This window comes from Taeniopygia guttata, chromosome 7 (genome assembly GCF_048771995.1).
Source record: "Taeniopygia guttata chromosome 7, bTaeGut7.mat, whole genome shotgun sequence".
In the NCBI taxonomy this organism is placed as follows: Eukaryota; Metazoa; Chordata; class Aves; order Passeriformes; family Estrildidae; genus Taeniopygia; species Taeniopygia guttata.
Genome location: NC_133032.1, coordinates 10,182,911 through 10,207,365, shown reverse-complemented (window position 1 = coordinate 10,207,365; position 24,455 = coordinate 10,182,911). Strand labels below are relative to the sequence as shown.

Sequence of the window (24,455 nt, the reverse complement as noted above, 5' to 3'; positions counted from 1 at the left end):
AAAATCTAACTCATGAAACCATGCTGTTACCTAACTGGACCATCCTAAAACCCCCCCACCCAGAGGAGAGCCCTTTTGTGTCATGAACAGGCTGAACACAGGCCAACTGCTGACCAGCAAACTGGGAGGAGAGACACTCCTGGCAAGATGTGTTCCTCAGGATCCAGGAAAACTAGGACCATGTTTCCCTTGGCTGTAAGCCCACTCTTGGTTACCCTCTACTCTGCAAATTCCTTTGTGGCATCACCCCCATCCTCTTCCCAGTCCTGTCCTGGGAGGTGTGCTTCACCATCCCTCCTTGCCTGTTCCTATCCCTCACAAGAGCACTTGTAACTTTCCTGACCATGAGAAAAACCCTCACTCGACTTCTCTTCAACCTGCCCCTGTCCTGTGTACTCCCCACATCCTCCCCCACCCCAAACATGTGCATTTTAGAGCCAAGAAATTCCTCTCAAACAGGAGGTGCTTGAGGACAGCAGGACTTTCAAAAGAAGGGGCCTTGCCATGTTAACTAGAGGTGCCTGCCAGCCAACAGCCCAGCCCCTGAACACACAAGGAATTTTGACCCCACATAGTGAAATTTCCTAGAACTTTAAACCTTTGTTGTTGTTGTTGTTGTTGTGTCATTGTCATCCTCTCTCTGGCTCTCTCTTGCTTTTCAATTTTTCACTTGGCAACCGCGTTGAAATGATGCAAGGGAGCGGCCACTGCTTAACTGCAAATTATTAATTAGCTGCCAAGGAGTCTGTGCATGACTGCACGCAGGGCAAGGGGGGCTCTGTCCTACATTACAAAATCAACTGACTGGCTTGGCACTGCTTTTCTGCCCAGAGATATAATTTAGTGGTGAGTCTCCATTTGTTCCAGAGCTGATTCCTAAAAGAGAAGGCACTTGCACGGTCTGCTGATGGGGAGAGGGGGAGGATAAAACCAAAACAACACCCCGCCCTTGGTGACCAAGAACTGATCCTTTAGCTGTTGAAACTCTTTCTAAAGAGCCTCAGTTGCTGTTAGAACAAATACTAATTGTTCTCAGCTAGGGGCTGGCTATATATAGCCTGAACAGGCCATTCAGCTGTGAAATATCAATCTGATAAAACTGGGAACGACTTCAGGTGCTCAGGGCTACTCAAGTCTCTAAGTTTTCCTAAGACTTACTGCCACCCCAGTAGGAACAGACACCTCTCTGCTGAGACAGCATGTCTGGCCACATGTGCCCTCCTGAACTGCTGCAACACAACTGAGGGTAGGTTTGCACAAGCCGTGGCTGAAGGCACTGAGCTTTTCAGTGCTGTATGTACACTTTGCCCTAGACACGTCTCTGCTCACAGAACCTCATAGTTTAAATACTGAAGACCAACAAACATCCCAGGGGGGATCTGTTCCAATGGGTAATTGCCCTTATTGTTAAAAATTAACAACAAAACAATAATCGTAGACAGCTGGGCCTTTCGTGACTTTTATAGCAACATTCCCACAGCTCCACAAGAGACATTGTTTGGGATTCACAAATAAATTTTCACCCCAAATCAAGATAAATCTTTAGTTGACTGTTTCAAATACCTTCCCAAGAGGGAATGGTCACTTCCCATGTGGCTCACCATGGCATATCTTCCTGGCATGCACATCTCTGGCAGTGGGGCTGGGGGTCTTCAGTGCTTGTAGGAGCCAATCCTCCAGACAAGTCTTGTACCCCCAGAGCTGCTGCATCCCTAATTTTCTTTGTTTTAACTCACAGCATTTCCTAGCCTTGACATTGACAGAGACTTATGAGCCTTTGGTCACCCCTTCCTTCCAAAAGATCATCTGGTGGCAGATGGCCCAAGGCAAAGGGAGGCTCAAGGGGAAGTATAAGCATATAAAAAGCTGCAGCCAGTTCATCTTCAAGGAGGTGGGCAGGAGATGGACTTAAACTGAGTAGAGCAACAACCCCAGCTCCTGCATGCCAGGCTGATACCTAGGAGAACACTGATGGGAAGGGTGGAGGTAGATTGGTCAGCTGTGATGATCCGCATCCTACAAAGCCAAAAAGGCATTCTTGGCTTGGGATGCTCCAATTGCCAAACCTGAAGTGGTCTTGAGACTGTTATTTGAAGGCAGACCTCAGCTGCACCCTGCTTGTCTCAGGCTTGGGTGTCTCCTTCTCCATGTCCACTCATGACAATTTGTATTTCTGTATGCCAGGAAGTGCTAACCAAGACTGAGGGTGCAGGCTTGTAAAAGGCAAGCGAAGCCTCCTGCAGCTCCCTGAGATGCTGTGGCTGATGTCTGACACTAAAAAACAGCAGGGTGATGTAAACCATCACATAGACCCTATCAGGATCAGCAGGAACAGCCAGTGCTCAATTCCTGCCTTGAGAATCAGAAACTTGGTAGTCCAGACCAAGAAACATCCCTGGGGAATCTGCTCCACTGATTAATCAACATCACACTTAAAAATTAATAACAAAATAATAATAGTAGGCAGCTGTGCTTTTCCTGCCTTTTATAGTAACGTTCCCCCAGCACAATGAGGGACATTGTTTTGGTTTCACAAACAGCTTCTGGGACATTTACACATCTTTATCTCTTTTTCCATGGCTTACCTCTCACCTGCTGAACCAGCCTGCAATAAATCTGTCTGGTACAAAAGTACACAGGTGTGCCTGGCAAGGTTTTGCTAGCAGGGGTGGCTTCTGTGAGAAGCTGCCAGAAGCTTCCCCTGTGTCCAACAGAGCCAATGTCAGCTGGCACCGAGATGGACCCAGGGCTGGCCAAGGCTGAGCCCATCCCAGTGGTGGCAGCACCTCTGGGATAACGGATTTAAGAAGGGAAAGAAAAGAAGTTACTGCAGCACAGCAGTTGCTGCCAGAGAGAGGAACGAGAACATGTGAGAGGAACAGACACCCAAGTCAGTGAAGAAGGAGGGGCAGGAGGTGCCGGAGCTGAGATTCCCCTGCAGCCCATGGGGAAGACCATGGTGAGGCAGTGGTGCCCCTGAGACCATGGAGGAGGGAGAGAAAATCAGGAGTGAAATTGTGCCTGGGAAAGAAGGGAGGGGTGGAAGGAAGGCATTTTAAGAGTTTGGTTTTAATTTTCTCATTACCCCGTATTGATTTGATTGGCAATAAATTAAATTAATTTCCCCATGTCAAGTCAAGCAGCTTTGATGGGCACCTGGCAGCCAGCCAGAGTTGGACCACCACACAGACACACACAGCAAGCTTGGTCCTAGTTTGGGTGAAGATTAGCATTCCTTCACATTCTGGGATATGGAAAGAGTTGTTCAAACCAGGCTCATAGCAACTTTTTAGACGTCGCACTCAGAGTTATGTAAAATATTTTTCCTGCTTTGGTAGCTGGCAAAATTTGTTTTATATGACAAATGGAATTTATTAATGCAAAATATTTATCAAGTCTTTTTACTTTTTTACCCCAAGGGAGTGGAGAGGTTGACCAGGAGTCTTTCATCTTTGTTGGCTTCTGAATGTTAAAAATGCATTGGTTTTTGATTTAAAGCAAAACCACAAGTCAGAGTCTGTCTCATTTCTATGCAACCCCTTTTTCTGCAAGTGATGGCAAGTTTTCCCTTTGACAAAGGTACCACCTTCCTGCTGTGATGGCAGGGAATGCTCCTGAAATGTATTCTCAAAGGCTTGGGTGATCTCCATGCTCCAGATGAACACAGGTAACAGGCAGGTGCAGGATCCTCTGTGCTCAGCTTTCCCCAGTGGGCAAAACAAGAAGACAGTCCATGCCTTAAGGGCCTCACAACATGGAGAAGGGTCCATATGTAAGGTGAGAACACACCAAAGAAGGAAGGGAAGCAGTGGGAAAGGGCAGGACAGTACACTGACCAAAGGAAGTAGCCTGATTACCATTACAATCACTCCCTACCCTTTGAGCAAAGTAACACAACCAGCAGATCTACCACCATTTCTTATGCCTCGGATTCTCCAGGTGAGCAATGTGAAATGACTTATCAGTAGTTATGGTATATATTGTAAAAACATCACCATCTTCAACTGCTAAGCACTGGTGCAGTAATAATAGTCCAAACCAAAGTAATGGCCAGGCTGCTGATGGGCTCAGATAACAAGCCTGTTTTCAGGGCTGTGAATCTTCCATATCTGTTTGATTGTTTACCATCGTCTATCTTTTCCTTGGACTGTTTTGTTCTTTGTTTTGACAGGTACCGGTGTAGTCTTCACCTGAGGTCCCCAAGGAGCACCAGAGCATACACAGCATTTCTGTCAGAGGTGGACCTACTTTGGAACAAGCATCTCTTGCTTGCTACAGGAACTTGCATTTCTTTGTTTCCTATTCCTCATGTAAAAAGAAAAATACATATTCAGCTGACTAAGGTTAAAAATTAATTGTTTAATGCCTAGATTATTTATTGGTTCCTCTTCTTTCCTTGCATGACTTGGCTCTAGTTTTCATTTAAGGATTTTTTTAATGTTCCCTTTACAGACTTGTTTTTTAATTTCAAGTCTAATCCATCATAGTAATAGTGGGGACAGTTTCAAATACAACTGCTTGAATGGAAACAGACATGACTGATAGAGCCCAAAATCCTATCTTCAAGCAATCAACTTGCCCTCACAGTTAGGATATTAGAGACAATCCTTTCTTGCATCAGAACTTCTTCCTTCAAAGGTGAGGTCCAGTAATGCATGGCAACTTGGAAGAAGTATATTCAGTGAAAAAGGCAAGTGCCCTCTTGGTCCATCACTTAGCATCAAGTATATTTACTTGAAGGAATCAGGTTCTCTCTCCACACTTGCAGAGGGCTTGAGCTGTTCCGGAACTGCCTGAAGGGCAGAGCAGAGCTGTGACTTGCAGGACATTTGTCTCAGGGTGGGAAAGGACTGCAAATAAAATGTTCTCCTTACAATGGGAAGTTTAATCAAAGAAATGGAGAAGGGTCACAGAGCAAATTCCTGAAACTAAACTCATGAGTTATAAATAAATATTCCTCAGTGTGAACAGAGGTCCCTTCAATAACACCCACTGCTCATTCCAGGCTGCAGTGTGATGCACTCAGGCTCCCTGGCCCCACAACTCAATTCCTCTGCAGCACCTTCCCTGCATCCCACAGCGAGCTCCTTCCATGGAGATGAGGTAGGACTGAGCACAGGGAGGGGAATCCAACATCCCAACCTGAACACAAAGGCTTGCTCCCAAGGTGTGTCCACCGGATGATTGAAGGCCAGGAGAGCAAGTCAGGGGCAAAGCTCTCCAAATTCTTATGCAGGATTGTCTGCAGTGAAGCCAAAGGGAGGTGTGTAACCTCATACTGATGAATGCCGACGTCCTAGGATAAGGTTTCCTTTAGGGAGACATTGAGGTTTTCAGGGGTGCTGCACTGGCTTCTCCCTGCTTTCTTTGCTTTGTAAATTCCAGAAGCCAGAGCAGCGCTGCTCTTTGCTTGGGGCAGAGGGAGAGGAGCAGCCCTGTCTGAAGCTCCAATCTATGGGTCCTGCTCGGCTGCAGGCACCACCTCCAGGGCTGCTCCTGCACCCGGATAAGCACTGGGGAGGAAACAAAAGGGGAGCATGACAGCCTCATTCACTTGCTAATAGGCTACTGGAAGAAAGACATCAAATCTACAATTACCATGCAAGGACACAGTCCAGCTTGCTAAGAACAGAGGAAAAGCAAGAATGGCAAAGGAGAGGAAATGGATTAAGTTTTCCACAAGCACCCCAAAATCCACGCTTCCTACTCAACAGGAGGCCCGGGAGGTTGAGCAGGGCTGTGACACCAAACTGTTGAACATGAAACAAGCACTTTTTTTGGCTCTGGTTAGAAAAATCCTTTCTTGCAGCTGCCATAGTTCATGTGCTTAGAGCAACAGTGTACAGAAAGAACGGTTGGGGTTTTTTGGGAAGGAAGGTGGGAAAAAAAAAGAGCACAAACCCTGCACTGGGAAAGCCACACCGATGAGCTTGTTAACATTTGAAGAGACTGCTTGGCATGATTCCTTACACAGATTCCTGCCAAGAATTTGCAAGAGGAAAGTATATTTAGCAATCCAAGGCATGCCAATGCCTTGACAAGAGAAAAAAAAAAAACCTTTTTGAATATGTGGAATAGCAATTAGACATTTTCTAAGCAGCCATTTTCAAAGTGCATCCAGGCATCTAATAAGGGCACCTGAGGCATATCCACAACTCTGCCACACTCCATGGCTGAAAAGACATCCGCTGAGATCAAATGCTCGGAGGAAGGATGTGTTACCGATGGCAACTGCCCACTTCCAGAGCACTGGGGCCAGTTTCAAGCAGGCACCTCAAGCCGTTGGAAATACACAATCTCATGCCACTGCAAATCATTTTGTAGCATCCTTTAAGGAGCCATTTCTCCAAGGAAAGCTGGGAGCCCTGCTGCGTAGCTGGGTAGCAGAGAGATGTTACCCGCCCGCTTCATCCACAGGAGCTGGGCCAGCTCTGTGATGCAATCTTCCCCCAAGTGGAGCTGCTGAAAATCCAGGTAGGATGAGCAGCAGGTGGAAACTAGGATAATACATAAAATCAGATGGTGACTTGCAGCCCATTAAAGTGGTGCCCACATCATTCTCTAAATCTGGCTGCTTCTCTTGCTGTCCAGTGTTCAGAGCTGCATGCAAAGCCAGCAATAAATTTCATCACTAAATCTCCTTTCTTTATAGGGAGAGACCTAGCAGATAGTCCCAAGACAGAGTTAGTCTGCATGAGGAAGGTGACTCACCTGCACCAGTCACTCTTGCTTCTGAAGTGCCATTGAAATCTCATTGGGATGCAGCATGGAGGAAGGAGCTTAGGAAGGCCATGAGCAACCCTTGGTTGTGCTCAAGGAAGAAAGCAGCTGACTGTACAAGAGCAAAACATTTGATGGCCACGAAAGTTAGAAATCACACTGGAATATGCTCCTTAAAACATGGTGCCCATTGCTTATAACTGCCAGGCTGTGTTACAGTCAAATTCCTAAGACCCAAGCCAAAAGGGAGCACCTGCACACAGGCTGAGCTCACCCCACGTTTAAGTCAGGACATGCAGAAAGGGCAACCAACACCTGTGGCTGAGGTTTCTCATTTCTGTAAGCCCTAAACCTCCAGTCTTTAATATGTGGCATGGCACCAGTGGTGCCCCCAAGGCTTAGCATCATGATCCCCTACAGACCAAACAGGGTGCTGGTGACCAGGAAGGGGCAGGAAGCACAAAGGGGGTAAAGCCAAAGCAATTATTTTGTTTTGGAAACAAAGAAATACTTAACAGAAATCAGAATGAGGAAAGCTGCCCCAAGCTTGTTCAGCTTTTTATTTCCAAGTTCTTCTGGGCTCCTGAATTACCTTCTGGTACCTGAAATGCCACGCTGATTACAGCTACCATCCCCACAGGTTATATCCTGAAAGAAAAATCCCATGGGATTGACAGAGTGCTCTGAGAAAGAGGTCCCCTTCTCACCTGCTCTTCAAAAGCAAGCAAGATAAAATAACCTGCACAGCCACATCTACAGAACATTCAGTCAGATTTAAAGTCTCAGTTTCCATCAAACCCTCCAATTCCCAGAGCCATTGTAATCCAGATGAGTCTGGCATTGCCATAAACTCACACCCTCCAGGACAGGCATCAGCTCTCTGCTTCCACAGCGTCTAAAACAACTCTATCAAAGTTCTGGACTAAGGCTTAACAACAAATATACTGAAAGCAGCAAGCAATATTGTTTAGAATTCCTGTTTTTACCCTAGATTCCCAGAGGAAACAACAAATTTGGAGGATCACCTGGCCAAATCACAATCAGTTGACAATACAACTATGTATATACATAGTATATACACGGCATTTGGACTGAGCAGGGGCGCAGCCGGCCGGGAGCGGAGCCGAGGGGATGCGCGGCAGAGCGGCAGTGGCTCCCGCTGGCCGCTCGCAGCATTGCCATCCTGGGATATCAACACAGTGGAACATATCCTCTGCACCTCTTAATGAATAGCCATTCATACTTCAGAGCAGTTGAGAAAGTTTCATCAGAAAGCTGTACTTCAGTTATGACCTCTGCATTAATGAAGAAAGCACAGAGGTGTACAGAGTCATGCCTCACCACATGGAAATGTGACCCAAGCACACTGAATCAAGAATAAAAAGCAATAGGCAGAACCACACTGTCCTGCCCATGAGAGGAAGCAACATTCCCACAGGGCAGGAGCTGATCTCTCTGGTGATCAGTAATAGGACCCAAAGGAATGTAATTAAGTTGTGTCAGGAGAGGTTTAATCTGGATATTAGGAAAAGGTTCTTCACCCAGAGAGTGGTTGGGCGCTGCAACTGGCTTCCCAGGGAAGGGGTTACACCACCAAGCCAGCTGGGATATGAGGATATGGAGATTGATATGAATAACATCATATACCTGAATACATTAACTGACTTCAGTAAGGGAAATATGAAGCACCGAATTAAAAGGAAAAAAAAAAAGTTTGGAAAAAAATTTCAGGGTCACTGAAGTCAAACTTGTGAGCCCCAGACTTTTTGCAACTTGGGAAAAAGTTCCTACATAGGTCCAGCTTTGAATTAATCTTTTGAAGATGGCAGGCACATTAATGAATCATTATTGCTGTGGCTTAGCACTACCCAAATCCATGTAAAGCTTAATTTGGAGTAAAAATAAGAAACCCCTCTGCTACTTACTTCCTATTTTTCCTCCAGCAGAAAATATTGTTTATAAATTTTGTTAATAACAAAAGTTATTAACAAGACTTTTGCTTTCTGACCTGTATTGTTTAGGGATGGGAGATGCAGTCACCAAAAAACCCCCAGATAAAACCAAACTGAAACTCACAAGTCAGACCATAGAAGATGTTCCAGCATCTTGACAGTTGAAATGGATTTGGAGGCAATTATTAACTCAAACAGCAGCTTTTTCACCAAGACAATGTCCAAAGGACTGGCTCAACAGGAAAATTTATTGTTGCAACTCAGTGTGGATTAGGTGACTCCAACATCCAGACACGAGAGCCTGCTACAGACCAGGAGGGAGTGAGCCACAGGGAGCAAAGCGTTCAGGTGGACCAAGCCCGAGACCTGCACACAACAGAACACACCACAGGCTGTAGTGCAGTTACCTGTGGGTGGTGCTGAAGAATTAGCAGCACCAGCCAGCAGCAGAGCACGCGCTGCTTTTACCATTCCAGCCAAGATGCTCTTTTACTCTCCATCTTGCAGCACATGGCCCAGTCCCTTGAGGAAATGGGAAAAGGCAGAGAGGTGCTCTCTCTTCCCATCACATCTGCCCATTCCTCACTCATGGAGCTCTATGCTATTCTTCAAGTCACAGATGTCAAGGACATACCAAGACGAGCCAAGCTTCTTCAAGTTATTTAAACTTTCCTCAGATTTACCTCAGTGCATTCAAGCAACAAAATGTGCAATTAACTAGAAAGGAAAGTGGTTTTTAATGGCTTCACCAGTAACCAGGGCCACTCAAACTACTGGCTAGCACTAGTAGTGTCTCCATAGTTACACCTATAAATACAGAACAGCGCACTGGGTTTGCATGGCAAGGTTTTGGCAGGGGGAGTGCTACAGGGGCAGCCCCTGGGAGAAGCTGCCAGAAGCTTCCCCTGTGTCTGACAGAACCAATGTCAGCCCACTCCAGCACAGACCCACCACTTGCCAAGCAGGAGCCCATTGGCAGCGATGGTAGATCTGGGGGAACAGATCAGCAAAAAAGACCCACACAAAAGCAATTGCAGCCAGAGAGGGGAGTATGTGAAAGGGACAGGTCTGCAGGTGTCCAGGCCAGTGCAGCAGAAACAGGAGATGCTCCAGGTGCCTGCCTTTGAGAGACTGAAATTTTAAGGGTTAATGATGCAAACAATCAGCCTTTTCAAAAGCAGCTGGTGAGGTGCACGACTTTAAACCAACTTTCGTTTAGCAACAAACTGTTCTTGAGCCAGAAGGGCATTAAGAAGCAGATCCTTCGAAGTGGGACAATGTTTTTTATCATGCAAATGTCCTCCCTTACACAATTGGCTGAGATGTAAAACTCCTCCTCCCTTTCCCCCCTCCCCTGGAAGGTATTGGGACATTCGTAGGCACGACAACATTCATCCCAGGCTCAGCTACTATGTGAGGCAGCTGTCATGGCTTGGTCATAAACCATCAAAGACCCCCGAAATACCCCCAGACCCATTTTGGGCCTGGACTGCACATGCTCCACAATGTTACCTCAAACAGTGGAAACCCCACCCCCTTCAGGGGAGGAACCTGGGTATTCCCACCACACTTGAAAATACTAACCCAGTAAACTTTTGTGTGTCAGGGGCACCCCCACCTCCCACAGATCAAGACTGTGATCATCACCTCGACTGAGGGGCACTGAAGTCACCCACAAGCAAGTTTTGTCATAGGATCCATGGGTGGTGGTTTTTCACCTTTCCCTTTTTTTTATCCCTTTCCTATACTTTTTTCTCATTATTTGCTTATGTATGTATTTTTTTATACTTCTGTGTTGTTATTTCTATAACTAACCAAAACAGCTACACACCTCCATTCCACTGCAACCAAATTATTCTTAAATTTGCCATCCCAGTCCTACAGCCCATGGAGGGCTCAGGGCTGTGACACCGTAGGAAGCCTACAGTGGAGCAGGCCCCTGGCAGGACCTGTGCCCTGCAGAGGAGCCCAGGAGCCCATGCTGGAGCAGGTTTGCTGGCACAACTTGTGGCACCATGAGGGACCCACGCTGGAGCAGAGGAACTGAGAGGAGCCTGCCCTCTGAGGAAGATGGAGCAGCAGAGTCAGCATGTGATGGACTCAGCCCCCATTCCTCATCCCCCTGTGCAGCTGCTGGGGAGGGCAACTAAATCAAGAGTAAAGCTGAGCCTGGGAAGAAGGGAGGGGTGACTGGAATTAACATTTGTTTTTGTTTCTCATTATGCTACTCTGATACAACTGGTAATAAATTACACTGGTTTCCTCAAGTCGGGTCTCTTTTACCCATGACAGTAGCTGGTGAGGGATCTCTCCCTGCCCTTATCTCAACCACAGACCTTTTATTATCATTTCTCTCCCTTGTCCAGTAGAGGAAGGCAGTGATGGGGCAGCATTGGTGGGCACCTAGCACTCACAACAGACAGGACTTCAAGCAGGAAAGACAAAAATTATTCCACTCCATCATCACCCTTTTATTAATAAAAGGACAAATCTTGACAGTGGAGAAAAAAGGATGTTTCATAAGGAGAACAGGAAGTAGCTTCTACTGGTCCTTCAGTTCCTTCAGTCTTCTGATGGCGGATTTGACTGTCACTGCAGAGGTGGTACTGGAGGAAGAAGCAGAATCTTTACATGTGGCAGAACAACTGTGCTGGTGTTAGTTTATTTTTAAGAAAGCACTTATCATTTCAAATTGTTATCATCTGACCGTGCTGTCCAGCAGGGTCTAACTCCACTTTTATTTTCCTGACAACAAAGCGTAGGCCTGGGTCCACAAAGCACATGGAACTTCACAGGCTACATCCCAACCCAAATCTCCCAGTCATGCACTGACCACGTGCACCAATGTGTGGGCTCAGATCCCTCACTACTGCTATGCGTGGGGCAGGAGTGTCTTCTACAGAACTGTGAGGGAAGGAGCTAAGAAGGGGAGTAAGCAACAGCACCCTCACAATAAAGGTCATTATAATTTAATTCTTTGCTTTTACAACAAAAGGAAAACATGAAAATAACTTTGCTTGGAATAAATCTGACTTCGCCTGTTGCAAAGAACAGCAATCAAATTTTAACAGAACAGGCAACTTCCCCCATTACTATTTCAAGACAGATCTACTTAATGATTAGTAGATAAAATTTAAAAAAAAGAAAAAGAAGATAAAAAGCTGTTTAATAACACAGCTATGTGAGAATAAATGCTGATTGGAGCTTCTTCATTTCCTTACTTGTAAGTCCAGGCACCACCAGCTACTGTCTTCATGCAGGATCCACAATGCCAGATACCCACAGCCTTCCTCTTCATTTTGGTCTGGAACAGAAGCAAAAAAGAAAAAATAAAAGTCACTCTCCATCAGCTCAAAAAGCCAAACAAGAAACTTCAGGCAAGGCCTTCACAGCACTCCTATAAGCCACGTTTAGACAAGAAAGGAACAGAAAATCCTTTTGCTCAAATTCTGCAGACACTTCTGAAACACTTTTCCATTCAGATATGAACTGGGTCATTTCAACAAAAATTCAGCTTATTTTGAAGGAGAAAAATAGTAAGAAGCTACCTGGGTTCTAACAACTGATATTCTCACCTAGTTTGGTGCTCATGTAACACCCCTGTTCCCACAACTCCCTGGGCAAGCCCAGCTTGCCAACCCAGACCCACTTCCAGCAGCATCTAAAGAGTGAGTGGTGGGTATGGAATTCCCTCACCCATGCAGGTATCCATCACCTTGCAGAGGTGACAGAAAGTTTGCCCACACCTATGCCTGACTTAGGCAGCTCTGCAGACAAGACTGTGAACATTCTCACTTCATATAAGAAAAGCAGTTAAGTTAAAAACAAACAAAAACGCAACAACAAATCAAAGCAAGAAAAAAACCCATGATGAAAATATTTTTAAATTTCCAGACAGTTTAAAGATTACTACTTTACAGATAACAATAAAAACATATGATAATAATTGCTTTGATTCTGTCAGGTCTATTTTAATAATTATGTAAAACATATCATATGGCAACATCACTCACTCTTTTGCATAATGAAATGTAATCATGTTTATTTTCATTTAACTACTACTAAACATATATTTGAAATGACTACTCTCTTTTTCAAGAGCTCCCAACAGCAGCCCAAAGCTCACTACACACTAGTCCCTGTCTTGGAACTAGGCATGTTTCGCTTCAGTACAAAAATGAATGAAGCACCATATCACCTTTCTAGCATCAATAACAATGTGATTTTTAAAGAGTTTTGGGAGGGGAAGGAGATATCTCACCTTGCCACAGAAAGAGCAGGTATACTTGGCATGCTGGCTGATTTCAATCTTCTTCACCATTTTCCGAAGGGACGCACCGTAACGTGTCCCATATTTACCAACGATCCCGACCTTCTTGGTGCGCTTGGCCTGTTGGGAGGCAACCCAGAATGAGCTGCAGCTCTACAGAGACGCTTTCCCCTCACCGCTCCCCTCTCCCGCCATGGCAGCTGATGCCGAGCACCCTACAGCCGGGCTGCAGCCTCCCCTGCTGCTGGGAAAACAGCATTCACAGCGTCAGGGAATGGGTCGGGCTGGAAGGAACCGCAGTGGCCACCTGGTGCAACCTCCCTGCTCAAGCAGGATCGGCCTGGAGCACATGGCACAGGACCGCATCCAGACGGTTCCTGAGCATCTGCACGGAGGGAGATGCCAAACCCTCCCTGCGCAGCCTATCCAGTGCTCGCTCACTCCACAGGAAGTTCTTCCCCGTGCTCAGGTGCACCCAAGTGCTTCTGCCCGTCTGTCCTACTGCTTGGCACAACTGAGAAGAGCCTGGCTCCTACCTCTTGACAGACCCCTTTAGATCCTCGTACGCTATTTTTGCTGGTTTATTATTATATATTTATATAATGAGATCCCCTCTCAATCGCCTCTTCTGAGGCTGACCAGGCCCAACTCCCTCAGCCCGTGCTGATGAGAGCTGTTCCAGTCCTCCGATGGCTGCCCTGCCCATGAGCATTCCCGATCAAACGCCAGCGGGCTGGCGCTGCTGCAGCCCCGCAGCTCCTGCCGGGGCACTTGGGGCCGCCGAGGCCGAGCAGAGCCCCGTCCGTCCCGGGGCCCGCTGGCGGTGGCACGGAGCGCTGCCGCCCCTCTGTCCCGGCTGCCATTCCCCGAACCCAGGCCGCCCGCACCCAGCGCGAGCCGGCTCAGGGACGCGGCGCATCCCCGGCCCCAGCTCCGCGCTGCCCCCCGGGCTCAGCACGGCGGTCCCGGTGCGGATGGCTGCGGATGGCGGCGGACGGGCCCTGCCTCACTCACCATCTTCCGTCAGCGCCGACGCGGAGAGGGAGCCGCAGTGCGCAGGCGCGGGCGGGCCGGCGCGGGCGGACGTGACGAGAGGACGGACGGGGCGCGGCCCGGGCGGTCCGGCCTGGCAGCGGGCGGGCGGCCCAGCGGGACCCGGCACCGCCCGCGGGAAGCACCGACAGCCGCCGGGAAAGGGCCCACAGCCCGCGGGAAGCACCGACAGCCGCCGGGAAAGGGTCGACAGCCCGCGGGAAGCACCGACAGCCGCCGGGAGAGGGCCCACAGCCCGCGGGAAGCACCGACAGCCGCCGGGAAAGGGCCCACAGCCCGCGGGAAGCACCGACAGCCGCCGGGAGAGGGCCCACAGCCCGCGGGAAGCACCGACAGCCGCCGGGAAAGGGCCCACAGCCCGCGGGAAGCACCGACAGCCGCCGGGAAAGGGCCCACAGCCCGCGGGAAGCACCGACAGCCGCCCCGCAAGGGTCCACGGCCGCCCGGCTAGGGCGCTGCGCTGCTGCTCACTGGAGACATTTCCGAGCTCAATTCCTGGGTTTCCACCGAGGGAAGTTGTGGGAATCCAGGGCTTCCCTCTGGCTGCCCTGGCAGGTCTGGGACCCTGGCAGGGGTCAGGAACGCCCCTGTACAGAGCCCCCAGAGACACTGGCTGTGATCTCTGTCCATGGAAAAGAGTTTTCAATCTTACAGGATGAATTACAAGCTTTGAGTGTTTGATAAGAGTAATAATTAAGTGTGGCACGGGTGCAAAAGTAAAATTTTAGGTTTCTAGATTAGGGATTCAGAGGGGACAAGATGGAGGAATTGGGTGTGTCTTGTCCTTTTCCTCCTTCTTCATGCCCTCCATGTTTCACTGTAGTGTTGGCATTTTTCTATTGGTTTAGGCTGGGGACACACTGTTCAACGTAGATGATAGATATTGGCACATTATTGTAAATATAGCACAGGTAGTTTCTGGTATTTAATGTTTGTAACATCCCACTGAGGGCAGAGCCCCACACGCTGCCCTGCAGGACAGAGCTGAGGCAGGGCAGCAGAACATGTTAGAGATAAACAAGAATAAACAACCTTGAAACCAGCACAGATGAATTATGGCTTCTGCTTTGGCAGCGGGGCAGAAAGACAGAGACTTTCTACAATCTCGCAATCACCAATACCCACAGATTCCGACAGGAAGTCACAGCAGAAAAGAGTGTTTCATTCATTCACCTGGTTTTTAAAGAGAATAAGCAGCAGGTAGATATCAATTCAGGGACAGGAAACGTGTCCACAACTGCAGAAAAAGTAAATAATAATATAGATATATAAATCAGCGAGGATGAATTCTTATCATAAAACACACCAGCCCTAAACTATGAGGTTTCAACAGTTCTGTCATCAGGTCAGGTTAAGGCAACTTCCTCTTTTCCTTGGGGTTACCCAGTGCTGAAATCATCAGCCCTGAAAGCCTTCATGTGCTGCTTCAGAGGTGACTCCCAGCACCAAAACACAAGAGGGAAAAATACACCAGTGCCACCAAGCTGCAATGCTTGTAAAGGGATTAGCAACCCATTAGCCTCCATTAGGAAATGTAATCCAGTTAGCATGAGAGTTTTCCATGTGCAGGGCAAGCTACGGTTCATCCCCTCCTGCCAGGAGAGGGCCGGACTAGGGAAACCGTCCCCATGTCATTGTTGCAGGTAATTTTCCTCCGAACCCACCCTGGCTGCCTCAAGCAATGACAGCACCCTTCACTTGCAATCTGTTTAGTTAAGAACGAATCAAGGAATCGAGTGTATCCAGCCACTGTTTTACTTTCCCTGGGTGGGATCTGTACTTTAAGAGATGCTCATGGACAGATGTCACATTCCTCCTTGGCTCTTGCTCTCAGGGTTTGAACACGGACATTTTTAATTCTCTCTGTCATGCCAGGCTCCCCCTTCCCTGATCATCCCTGCAAGCTCTTCTGGGAGCTGGTGGGCCAGAGCAATGTCTGAGATGAGGGCTCAGCAAGACTTTAGGCAATGGTATTTTTATCTCCCTCAGCTGAATCAAAATTTCATTTGATATATCCTACGAATATATCTGCCCTTTTCAGATCCTCGTCACAATGATGACTCACAGGATACAGCTTTGATACCAACGTATTAGAAAACAGAAAAGTTATTTCCTTTGGCTGCCTAGTGATGATATGGTTAAAAAAAATATAAATTATCAGCTAACATATCCAGAGAATTTACTGCTATTATCTGGTCTGTATCTACAGAGTTCAGGTTTGCTGTGACAGTACAGCACATGGTCATATCCATCATCTACCAGTGTCACAGGCAGCTCTAGCAACAACCAAACCCAGCTGCCCTGGCTGACAGCCATTCCCAGCGCTGCCAAAGTACACACACATTTCCAAGGGACTGAGAAGATGAAGGACACAGACCAGCACAGCCATGCCTTCATAGTCCACCCCCTTAAACCTTTCAGCTCATAAAGCTAGCCAGCCTGGGGCACACAGAATACTTAGTTGGAACTTCTCCAGCTTATTGTTGATGTATTTTAACCTGTTGTTGCTGTTTTAGCATCCTTCTTGAAAACACACCTTTCTCCAATGCAGGTATACAAGCAGGCATCCAGCCACAGTAAGGTGCTCTAAGATCCAGTAAGATGGGTCCTTCTCTTTCCTGTACCGGTTTTAGATAATGCCAAAAGGATACAGCTCTATTATCTTCAGCTGTCAGGTTCAAGAGGCCCCAGGAGTGCTCCATGTTCCTGTGCCTGCTGTGGGTCTCACTGGCATCCTACACACTGCCTCGGAGATGATGTCAGCAAGCCTTGGAGATCCTGTATGAGCCTGCTGCCAGCTGCCCTACCACCTCCTCACTATATTAATGATGGACTAATGGTGCCATTGGGTAAGGCCTGCAGTGCCTCCAGTCCCTTGAAGTAATCACTAACAGCACTTTGCTGCAAGGTTCTTCTCCCCTTTTTCATGTACTAAAGGATAAAGTGGATCTCAGGATCTCTTGAAAAACCTCTGTATCTGGGCAGAAAAACAGCTGACATTTTATGGGTCATAAGAAAGGGAAGTTTCACCTAGCATTCCTCTAGCAGGGCTGGGATTTATCAATATAACAACAAGATGAATCAAGATAATAAGAAGCAGAATTCTTCAAGGGTACTTTCAGTATATCTTAGAAAAGTACTGTTTTGAAATAGTTGCAGCTTTACAAAGAAGAGAATTACTCCTATAGGAGACAACAATATAGGTACTTTATATATATATACATATATATATATATATATATATATACAAATAATGCCTTTTTCTTCATTTTTTTTTTCCAGTCAGCAGACAGCAACATTTCTTACCCCTTACTCAGAACAACTCACTCATCCTACAGACAGATTAAATACTCTGTGGTCAAGATGACAGATATTTAAAAATGTCAAAAAGTGTGTCTGCATCACCTGGGCAGCTGTTGAAGTAAGAGAGCTCTCTTACCATCTCTTGATGGCTAGCTCTCAGCCTCAAACCCAGAGATAAAGCATTTCCTCCAGCAGCCCAGTCACAACAGCCCTTGCTACTGCTCACACCCCAAAGCACCATCTGCAGTCTCTAATGAAAAGCAGCTCTCCACCCAGCACAATTGTACACGCAGCCTGTGGGGCATTTCCATGACGACACCAGCTGAAAATGGAACAATCAAACCCTTCAATGCAGGAAAAAATACCTAATGTTACCAGGTTGATCTTACAGCACAAACATTTTTCTCATCTGCCTTGCAAGAGAGGTATTTTTGTCACTGTGGTATCTGCACAGAACCAAGCACATCAGCTCCACAGCACGTTAGCTACTGGCCTCCAGGAGCTAAATGTAAGCCTTCAGTTTGCCACCTTTTCTACAGATTACAGCTGTAAAACACAGTTAAGTGGGAGATGGAATGCTAAAATACAGAAAGTAGCAAAAGCTTGTGAATCACAACTTAGAAAAACTTACTATTTAAACAGTTCAGTCCAGAAGCAGTTTCTTTCAAAACAAGAGCAAAAGTATGCCTGTGTCCTCTTTTCCTCATTCACCTGTAGAAATCAGTCAAATCTTGAAGAAAACACACACCCACCCACGCCATCTCCCTGAGAAGTCAGGTTAATCCCTGGCAGTCAGCACAAGCTTCACCCCCCACTGACAGAATCACATGCCATGGAACAGGTCCTAAGATTCAGCACAAGGCCAGAGAGGAGTGTGCAGAGGCAGGCGTGCCTAAAACAGGCAATGCACACTTACTGGCACACAGCTACATTACTTAGCTTCAAGGTGGTAACTTCCTCTTTGCCCTCTTCTTCCCCACCCCCACAAAGCATCAATATCTGTTTGGATCTTTCTTCTTCATGGCCAAACAGAATACCCAAGAGCCAGTCTGTGAGTGATCCAAGTAATAGCCCAATTTGCCAATGAACAAACTTTTGGAAATGGAAAATTCTGTAGCTGCTGATGAGTTGGGTTTTCTCAAGAGTTCTGCCCTGGGGACAGACAACCATTATCTGCTTTTTAAACAAAACAACTATGGAAGCTGACATGCTGAAACGCAGCAGAATGATACTTGCCCGTGTCCATTCAGTCATCAACAAAACCAGGACTGCAAACCCTGCAGCTGCCAGATGTGTGCTGCACATCTGTCACACTGTCAGACTGCCTTCTCATCCTTTGAGATGAAACATGCCAGATGCAGAAAACTTCAAATTTTTTATTTTCAAAAAAATTAAAAAATAGTATGTGATTGCTTTTGGTTTTTCTTTTTTAATTAAAAAAAATTATCTCTTAGCTGCCATCTTTAGCTGTCACAATTTACACTTCCTCAATACGCCGCTTTTTTTTCGGACTCACTGAACATGTCTCCGCTTCTCTGTCTTGCAAGGCACTGCCAGAGTCAAACTCACAGCCAGCATCAGCTGCCTCCAAAAACAAAATATCATCAGCATCATCTCTGCTCTCAGAGAAGGTCTTTTGGAAAAGGTCGTAGATTGTCTTCTGCTTTGGGTCGGTCTGAGGAAACAGAAGAGAACAGGATCTGCATCCACACTGTTATGCAAAACATAGTGAGCAAAATCAGAGGACACTCCCTTTACACAGTGCACATGTGTGTACAGATCATACCTTACATGATACATACCCATATGTATCTCATACATGATACATACCCATATGTATCTCATACATTATATACTCAAAGATGTATGACATGGATGCTAATGGGTCTCCTTGCAAGTAGCAGGCTTGGAACTCCTATGGAGAGTCCAAGCCAAGGTGTGGATCCTGGGAGGAGCTGAACAATCTGGTCTGTGACATTAAAGGCAGAACAGGTGTAAGGCCACCTGTGCCAATCTAGATGTACACAAGCCAAAGCCCATTCAGCCTCTCCCAGGAACCACCAATATTCTTTCAGGTCAATTACCTTAGGACAGTAATTAGTTGACTCAGCTGTTTCAGAGAAATTGGTTTCTGAAAGACCAGCTTCACCCAGCACTTTGATCTTCTCCTGAATCATTGGCCTAGGAATGATAAACGGATATTACTGAAAGGAAAAAAATCAAGGACACTGCTTAATTTACTATGTGTAGATTAAAAAAGGATACAGCTGGGAATAAAAATGGCTTTTCTACCAAACTTTGTTGGTTCCTTGACTTGTCCTGCTCTTGGTTATAATCACTGTATACTGTCTTGAGATATCAATCAATTCAATTAGCAACAATTAGAGGATTTGGGGCTATAAACATTTAGAGAATACATACATCTAATAGAGAAACTAGATGACTGAGGCAACTCCAATGGTATGAACTCAAACCAAGAAGATACAGCTAAAAGGACTCCTAGTAGCCTGTGTGCTCAGCCTCCAAGGCAAGCAATGGTAAACCCCAACAACAGATGCAGCAGCATTTCAAGGATAACTTCCAAAGTACAGCAGGAGGAAGAATCCATCACTGGCCCAGAGAGGCTGAGAGGTCCCAGCCACACCTGCACACAAAGATGCCAAGGCCACAGCACAATTAGTGCATTTACCAAATAGCCTCGTCCTCTTGTTCTTTTTCTTGTCTTTAAAAAGATGCCACTGTCTTTCGAGAACCATATTTCTTCCCCATTAAGCACTAATGACTACACAGACAGCATTTCACAAATAAAGGGAGAATTACTGTCATTAACTTTCCATGGAATTTGGGTGATGCATCAGTTTCCAGATCCTTGCATTGTAAAGGTTATAATTACTTGCCATCGTGATATTCTGGGAACTGCACAAGTTCACTTAGTTCATTCATTCCTTTAAACAAGGTAATAAAGATGTAATTTTGGGCTTTAAATGCAGCAGCTGGTGGATAATTTCTTGTCATCATTTGCAGGTCAGCTCCCTTGCAGCACTAAAGATTCCTCAGATCCTGCCTACCTCCAAATGTCAGATTCCCCAGCCCTAAGGACTAATGTCCACTGGTAACTCTCACTGGAGCCAAAAAGCCTCATACCACAACTATCCAGAGGTGAGTCAATAGCACTTTTTTAATCTATTTGAAAGGCTCACTGAAGAGCGAGAGGAAGGCAACAGTGCAGTCCTCCTCCACAGCTCCCAGTCAAAGCACACAGCAGCCAGACTGCTCCTCAGGACTGATCTACAATACACTGAACCATCTCCAGTGTTTGCTGACTTTGTTTGAGTTTCAGCACTTTACAGTACCCTAGCACAGGAATGTTCTGGGCTGGTATCTAAGACAATTCCTCCTTACACAGACATTATGAAGGTTTTAGATGCATCAGCTCTCCCACAATTTCTTTTGAGAGTCCTTTCTTTGTCAGGTAACCGCTTTTATTCCTCCTGCTTGTCAGCCACTCAGTCATGTCCACTGCAGCCAGGCCATGTCACCAGCTTGCAGCAGCCCAGGCACATATTGATCCCCCCCATCACAGGCCATGGAAATCAGCACTAGCATTAATCCCTCACACCACATATGTTACAAACAGGGGAAATATACGTAAGGTGAACCATAGCATCCTTCTCACTTCTTACCATAAGTAGTCATCTGCTGTGCCTTTAGCCACCAGGTAGTGAACATTAACAGAGCTGGTCTGGCCAATTCGGTGTGCCCGATCTTCTGCTTGGATCAAAATCTTAACGTAAAAACATCACAAAAAGTGAAAACTACAACATCTGAGAAACAGTGTAAGCACCAGAGAACAGAGGATCTCATTTCTTCTGCTTAGCAACTCTCTTATCTGGATCCTGTTAAGACCTGTATTCTAGAATAAGCCAAGAAGTGATCTGGTACACCAGGTTCCCAAAAGGCACTCAACAGTTTTCCAAATTAGAGGGTCAGCACTGATGATGGACCTTTTCAAGTGTTGGCTGAGTAAACCCTTAAGAGCTCTGTCAAATAAAGACAGAAGTGTGTTTCCTTTTTGCGCCACCTTCCTCTGCCAGCAAGCTGTGTAAACCAGTCTCACAGGTTCAAGCCCAGGCACCTGTGGTTGCAGAGCCAGAAGACATCAGCAAAAGACAAACCCTAGAGAAAGTTGCCTGCCCATTACATCTCCTAACCAGCAATGTTTCTGCTCTCCAGGGAACATGCCACCCCTGTCCCCTCCAGGACACTCACCCCTGGGTTCCAGAAGAGCTCTGCAAACACCACCAGATCTGCAGCACACAGTGTCAGGCCCATGTTTGCAGCAGTAAGGGAAAGGACAGCCACAGCATGCTTCTCTGCCAACTGGAACTTCTGGCACAGAGACTGCCGCTCAGCTGAAGATGTGGAGCCATCGATGCGAATGTGCTCGATGTGCTGTGAAAAGGCAGAAGGTGCTGTTTAGAGACCTGGTGCCCCCCTTCTTGTATACTCCTTCCATGTTTTAATGGATCCCATGTCCAGTGCTGCCAATGAGCAAAGTCACCAGTGCCACTGTGGGTTATAGCCCGGAATGTTATCTTAAATCATTCTTCACACTGCCCCACGTGCTTTAGAAGCATCTATGGAAATCTCACATGAAAAGTTAGACAAACAAGAGAAGTCAAGAGAAATGACTGGCAGGTCTATCAACTCTCCCTACAGTATCTTAGTTCAAAAATGTAAGAGCACCACAGAGGTGCAGGCAGGCAGGGATGGTGGGCTTGGGTAGTCTCATTCTCCCTTTGAGAAAAGCCTGGAGAACAACAGCCACACAGGGCAACACAAGAATTCCCAAGCTCCAGGGCAGACAGTGGAATTAAAGACCAGTAAATACAATAAAAGCCATTCAGCTAATACAAAGTGCATGCTGTGAGGCATTCACCCTGACAGCTCAGCTCCCTTGGTGAAGGGCACACTCAGAAGCACAGCAAGTAGAAATCATCTCTGTCATTAACTGTCCTAAACCATTTGACCAGCCATAAATCCAGGGGTCTATTCAACAGCTTTGAAGCTGGAACAGTGATAAAGTTAAGACTAATCAGTCACTTACTTTCTTCTTCAGCTCTGCAGCTACTGCATCCAGCATTATCTTGTGATGCGCAAACACCAGGAATTTATTATTCCCACTTTCCAGTAACTCCAGGATGTACTCTCTACATGAAAAAGGAAAAACACCAAAACACTATAAAATTATGTGCTGAGAGAATACAGACTTTGCTCACAACAAATTTTGAAGATACTGCCCATCTATACACAAACACTAGGAACCAGGCTAGCATAAAAAGCTGCAATAAAGTGCAAGCAGCAAGTCAAGTCTTCTATAGATTAAAATACAGAAAGGAAAATTCCCTCAGTTTTTCTTCACCACAGGCAGACAGCTGCCTACATTATACTTGGGTGTCAAAGAGAATCAGTTTATTATATCCTACTTGGAACATGACATCCCACACCAATCAATTAAAGGTCATCTATACTTAATTACAATCTCACTCACTCATCTTTTATTTCTAACTTCTGCACAATCACAATACACTAATCTGTGTGCAGTTAAACTTCCCAAGTTTACTTGGGATTGCTTTTATTTCAGAAGAAACACCTCTAAACACAATGATCAGAAAAAAATACCTTTTCTTGCAAGGGTTCCCACTGACAATTTACTCCAGCTTAAATATCTAAATTTGTCAGCTATTTCTAAGAGTTATCCACATTCATATAGGCTAATGGTCAATGAGAGGCAACAAGGCTCCTTTTAAGTGACTTAAATGAAAACATCCTAGCTTTTCCCATGGACTAGCAACACAGCTATAGAACCCATTTCTAGGTAGTAACTTGTATTACAATCAGGTTAACTGGAGCCTGAGGAACACTTAAAAGCCCATACAGATGATGTAATTTTTTTCTTTGGAACAGCAAAGTTGTTGAGAAGATCAGGAATACCAAGACCTTTGCAAAAGTCATCACATCTAGGTCAGCAGCAACTGTCACAAAGGACCAAGAAGGATTTCCAGCACTGTATTAAGATAGCAGAAAACTTTGCAGGGCTCATAATATTCAGATACCTATTACATGACAGTATTATTTTAACAAAGAAATCTGGGAGAGAAGTGGGGCTGCAGTGTTTGAAAACAAGTATCAAAGCAAACATTCAGAGTAGTAAGGGGATCCCAACCAACACAACACAATTATTTTGTATCTCATTCCCACATTCTATTTAACAAATGGCAAGTCATTTCAGTGGAAGCAATGGAGGATAAGGGGTCATTAAGGGTAAGACACAGGAGGTGCTGATGATCATAGGACAGTATCATTAGTTAGATGGTACTGTACCTTAGCAGCTTGTAGTAACTGATATTTTAAATGCTACTAAATCCCAGGAAAAAATGGACTACTTCCTACTAGAGAGTCAAATAAACAGCACTTTTTGGTTTTATATTCAGTTCGCACTTGTAACTGAAATAAAAACATGAAAGTCTTGTAACTGCTTACTAACATAAAAGGAAGAAACTCTACTACAGAAATGAATGCTGGGACTATGAAGTACAGTTCTGTGCCAAACAAGCAAGTTTTGCAGCAAGGTCTGTGACTGTGAAATCACACAGTGCACATCTGTAGGTCCTTACATTCAGAGAGCTGTGGAAAGTAAACCATTTTCATATTACCATATTACTTATTAGACCTAAAGCAACTCCTTTGCAGTTCCAGCAAAAAGGCTAAGGATGAAAGGGCACTGAAAGAAATTACTTCTAGGGAAAAGAGAGTTAAAAGCACACCTGTGGCACAAAAATTTTACTACTGATGTCCCACATGAGCCCTGTGGAAGAGCCAAGAACTTCAGTAGGAGCTGTGAGATTCTTAAAGCACGCTACAACTAAAGCTAAGCCCATATCATAAGCTTTTTGGTTCAGGATTCCTGCTGCAGCAGAACTGCAGCATTTGTTTTCTCAAATTCTGTTGATGCTTTTAGTTTCCTTACTTCCCTGCTCCTTAAATTGAAAAAGGGTCCATATCAGGGAATTTGATCCAAGTCTGAAACACAAAGTAATTTTAAATTATTCAAATGACAGTTTAGATTTGTATCTGGAATGAAACCAGAAGACTTA

The 24,455-nt window shown here is 45.8% G+C and overlaps 2 protein-coding genes across 7 annotated transcripts in view; both read right to left on the bottom strand.

The window, feature by feature from the left end:
• Positions 1-11,119: 11,119 nt before the first annotated feature.
• On the bottom strand, positions 11,120-14,115 carry RPL37A (ribosomal protein L37a). The gene is made up of 4 exons (XM_002193544.6): positions 13,957-14,115; positions 12,934-13,062; positions 11,894-11,976; positions 11,120-11,278 (listed from the first exon to the last, which is right to left on the bottom strand). The coding sequence occupies exons 1-4, from the start codon at positions 13,957-13,959 to the stop codon at positions 11,215-11,217; spliced, it is 279 nt and encodes a 92-aa protein (XP_002193580.1). The 5' UTR covers positions 13,960-14,115; the 3' UTR covers positions 11,120-11,214.
• A 785-nt stretch (positions 14,116-14,900) lies between these two features.
• Positions 14,901-24,455, bottom strand: part of SMARCAL1 (SNF2 related chromatin remodeling annealing helicase 1) — a 37,882-nt gene continuing 28,327 nt past the window's right edge. For 3 of the 6 annotated variants that reach the window (XM_072932045.1, XM_072932046.1, XM_002191264.6), the window contains exons 13-18: positions 22,406-22,508; positions 21,568-21,750; positions 20,982-21,082; positions 19,383-19,479; positions 18,815-18,973; positions 17,281-18,009 (exon numbers count right to left, since the gene is read on the bottom strand). In XM_072932045.1, coding sequence (XP_072788146.1) covers positions 17,929-18,009; positions 18,815-18,973; positions 19,383-19,479; positions 20,982-21,082; positions 21,568-21,750; positions 22,406-22,508 — 724 coding nt within the window. In that variant the 3' untranslated portion in view covers positions 17,281-17,928. Of the gene's footprint in view, positions 15,169-17,280; positions 18,010-18,656; positions 18,974-19,382; positions 19,480-20,981; positions 21,083-21,567; positions 21,751-22,405; positions 22,509-24,455 lie in introns of those variants that run through there. The other 3 variants (XM_030277283.4, XM_072932047.1, XM_072932044.1) reach the window with 2 other exon arrangements.

What these genes read in the sequence shown, in the direction of transcription:
- RPL37A (XM_002193544.6), bottom strand. An exon ending in CCTGCTCTTTCTGTGGCAAG is followed by an intron (nt 11,977 to 12,933) that starts GTGAGATATCTC and finishes CTTCTGTTCCAG; the next exon opens with ACCAAAATGAAGAGGAAGGC. An exon ending in GGTGGTGCCTGGACTTACAA is followed by an intron (nt 11,279 to 11,893) that starts GTAAGGAAATGA and finishes TTCTTCCTCCAG; the next exon opens with TACCACCTCTGCAGTGACAG.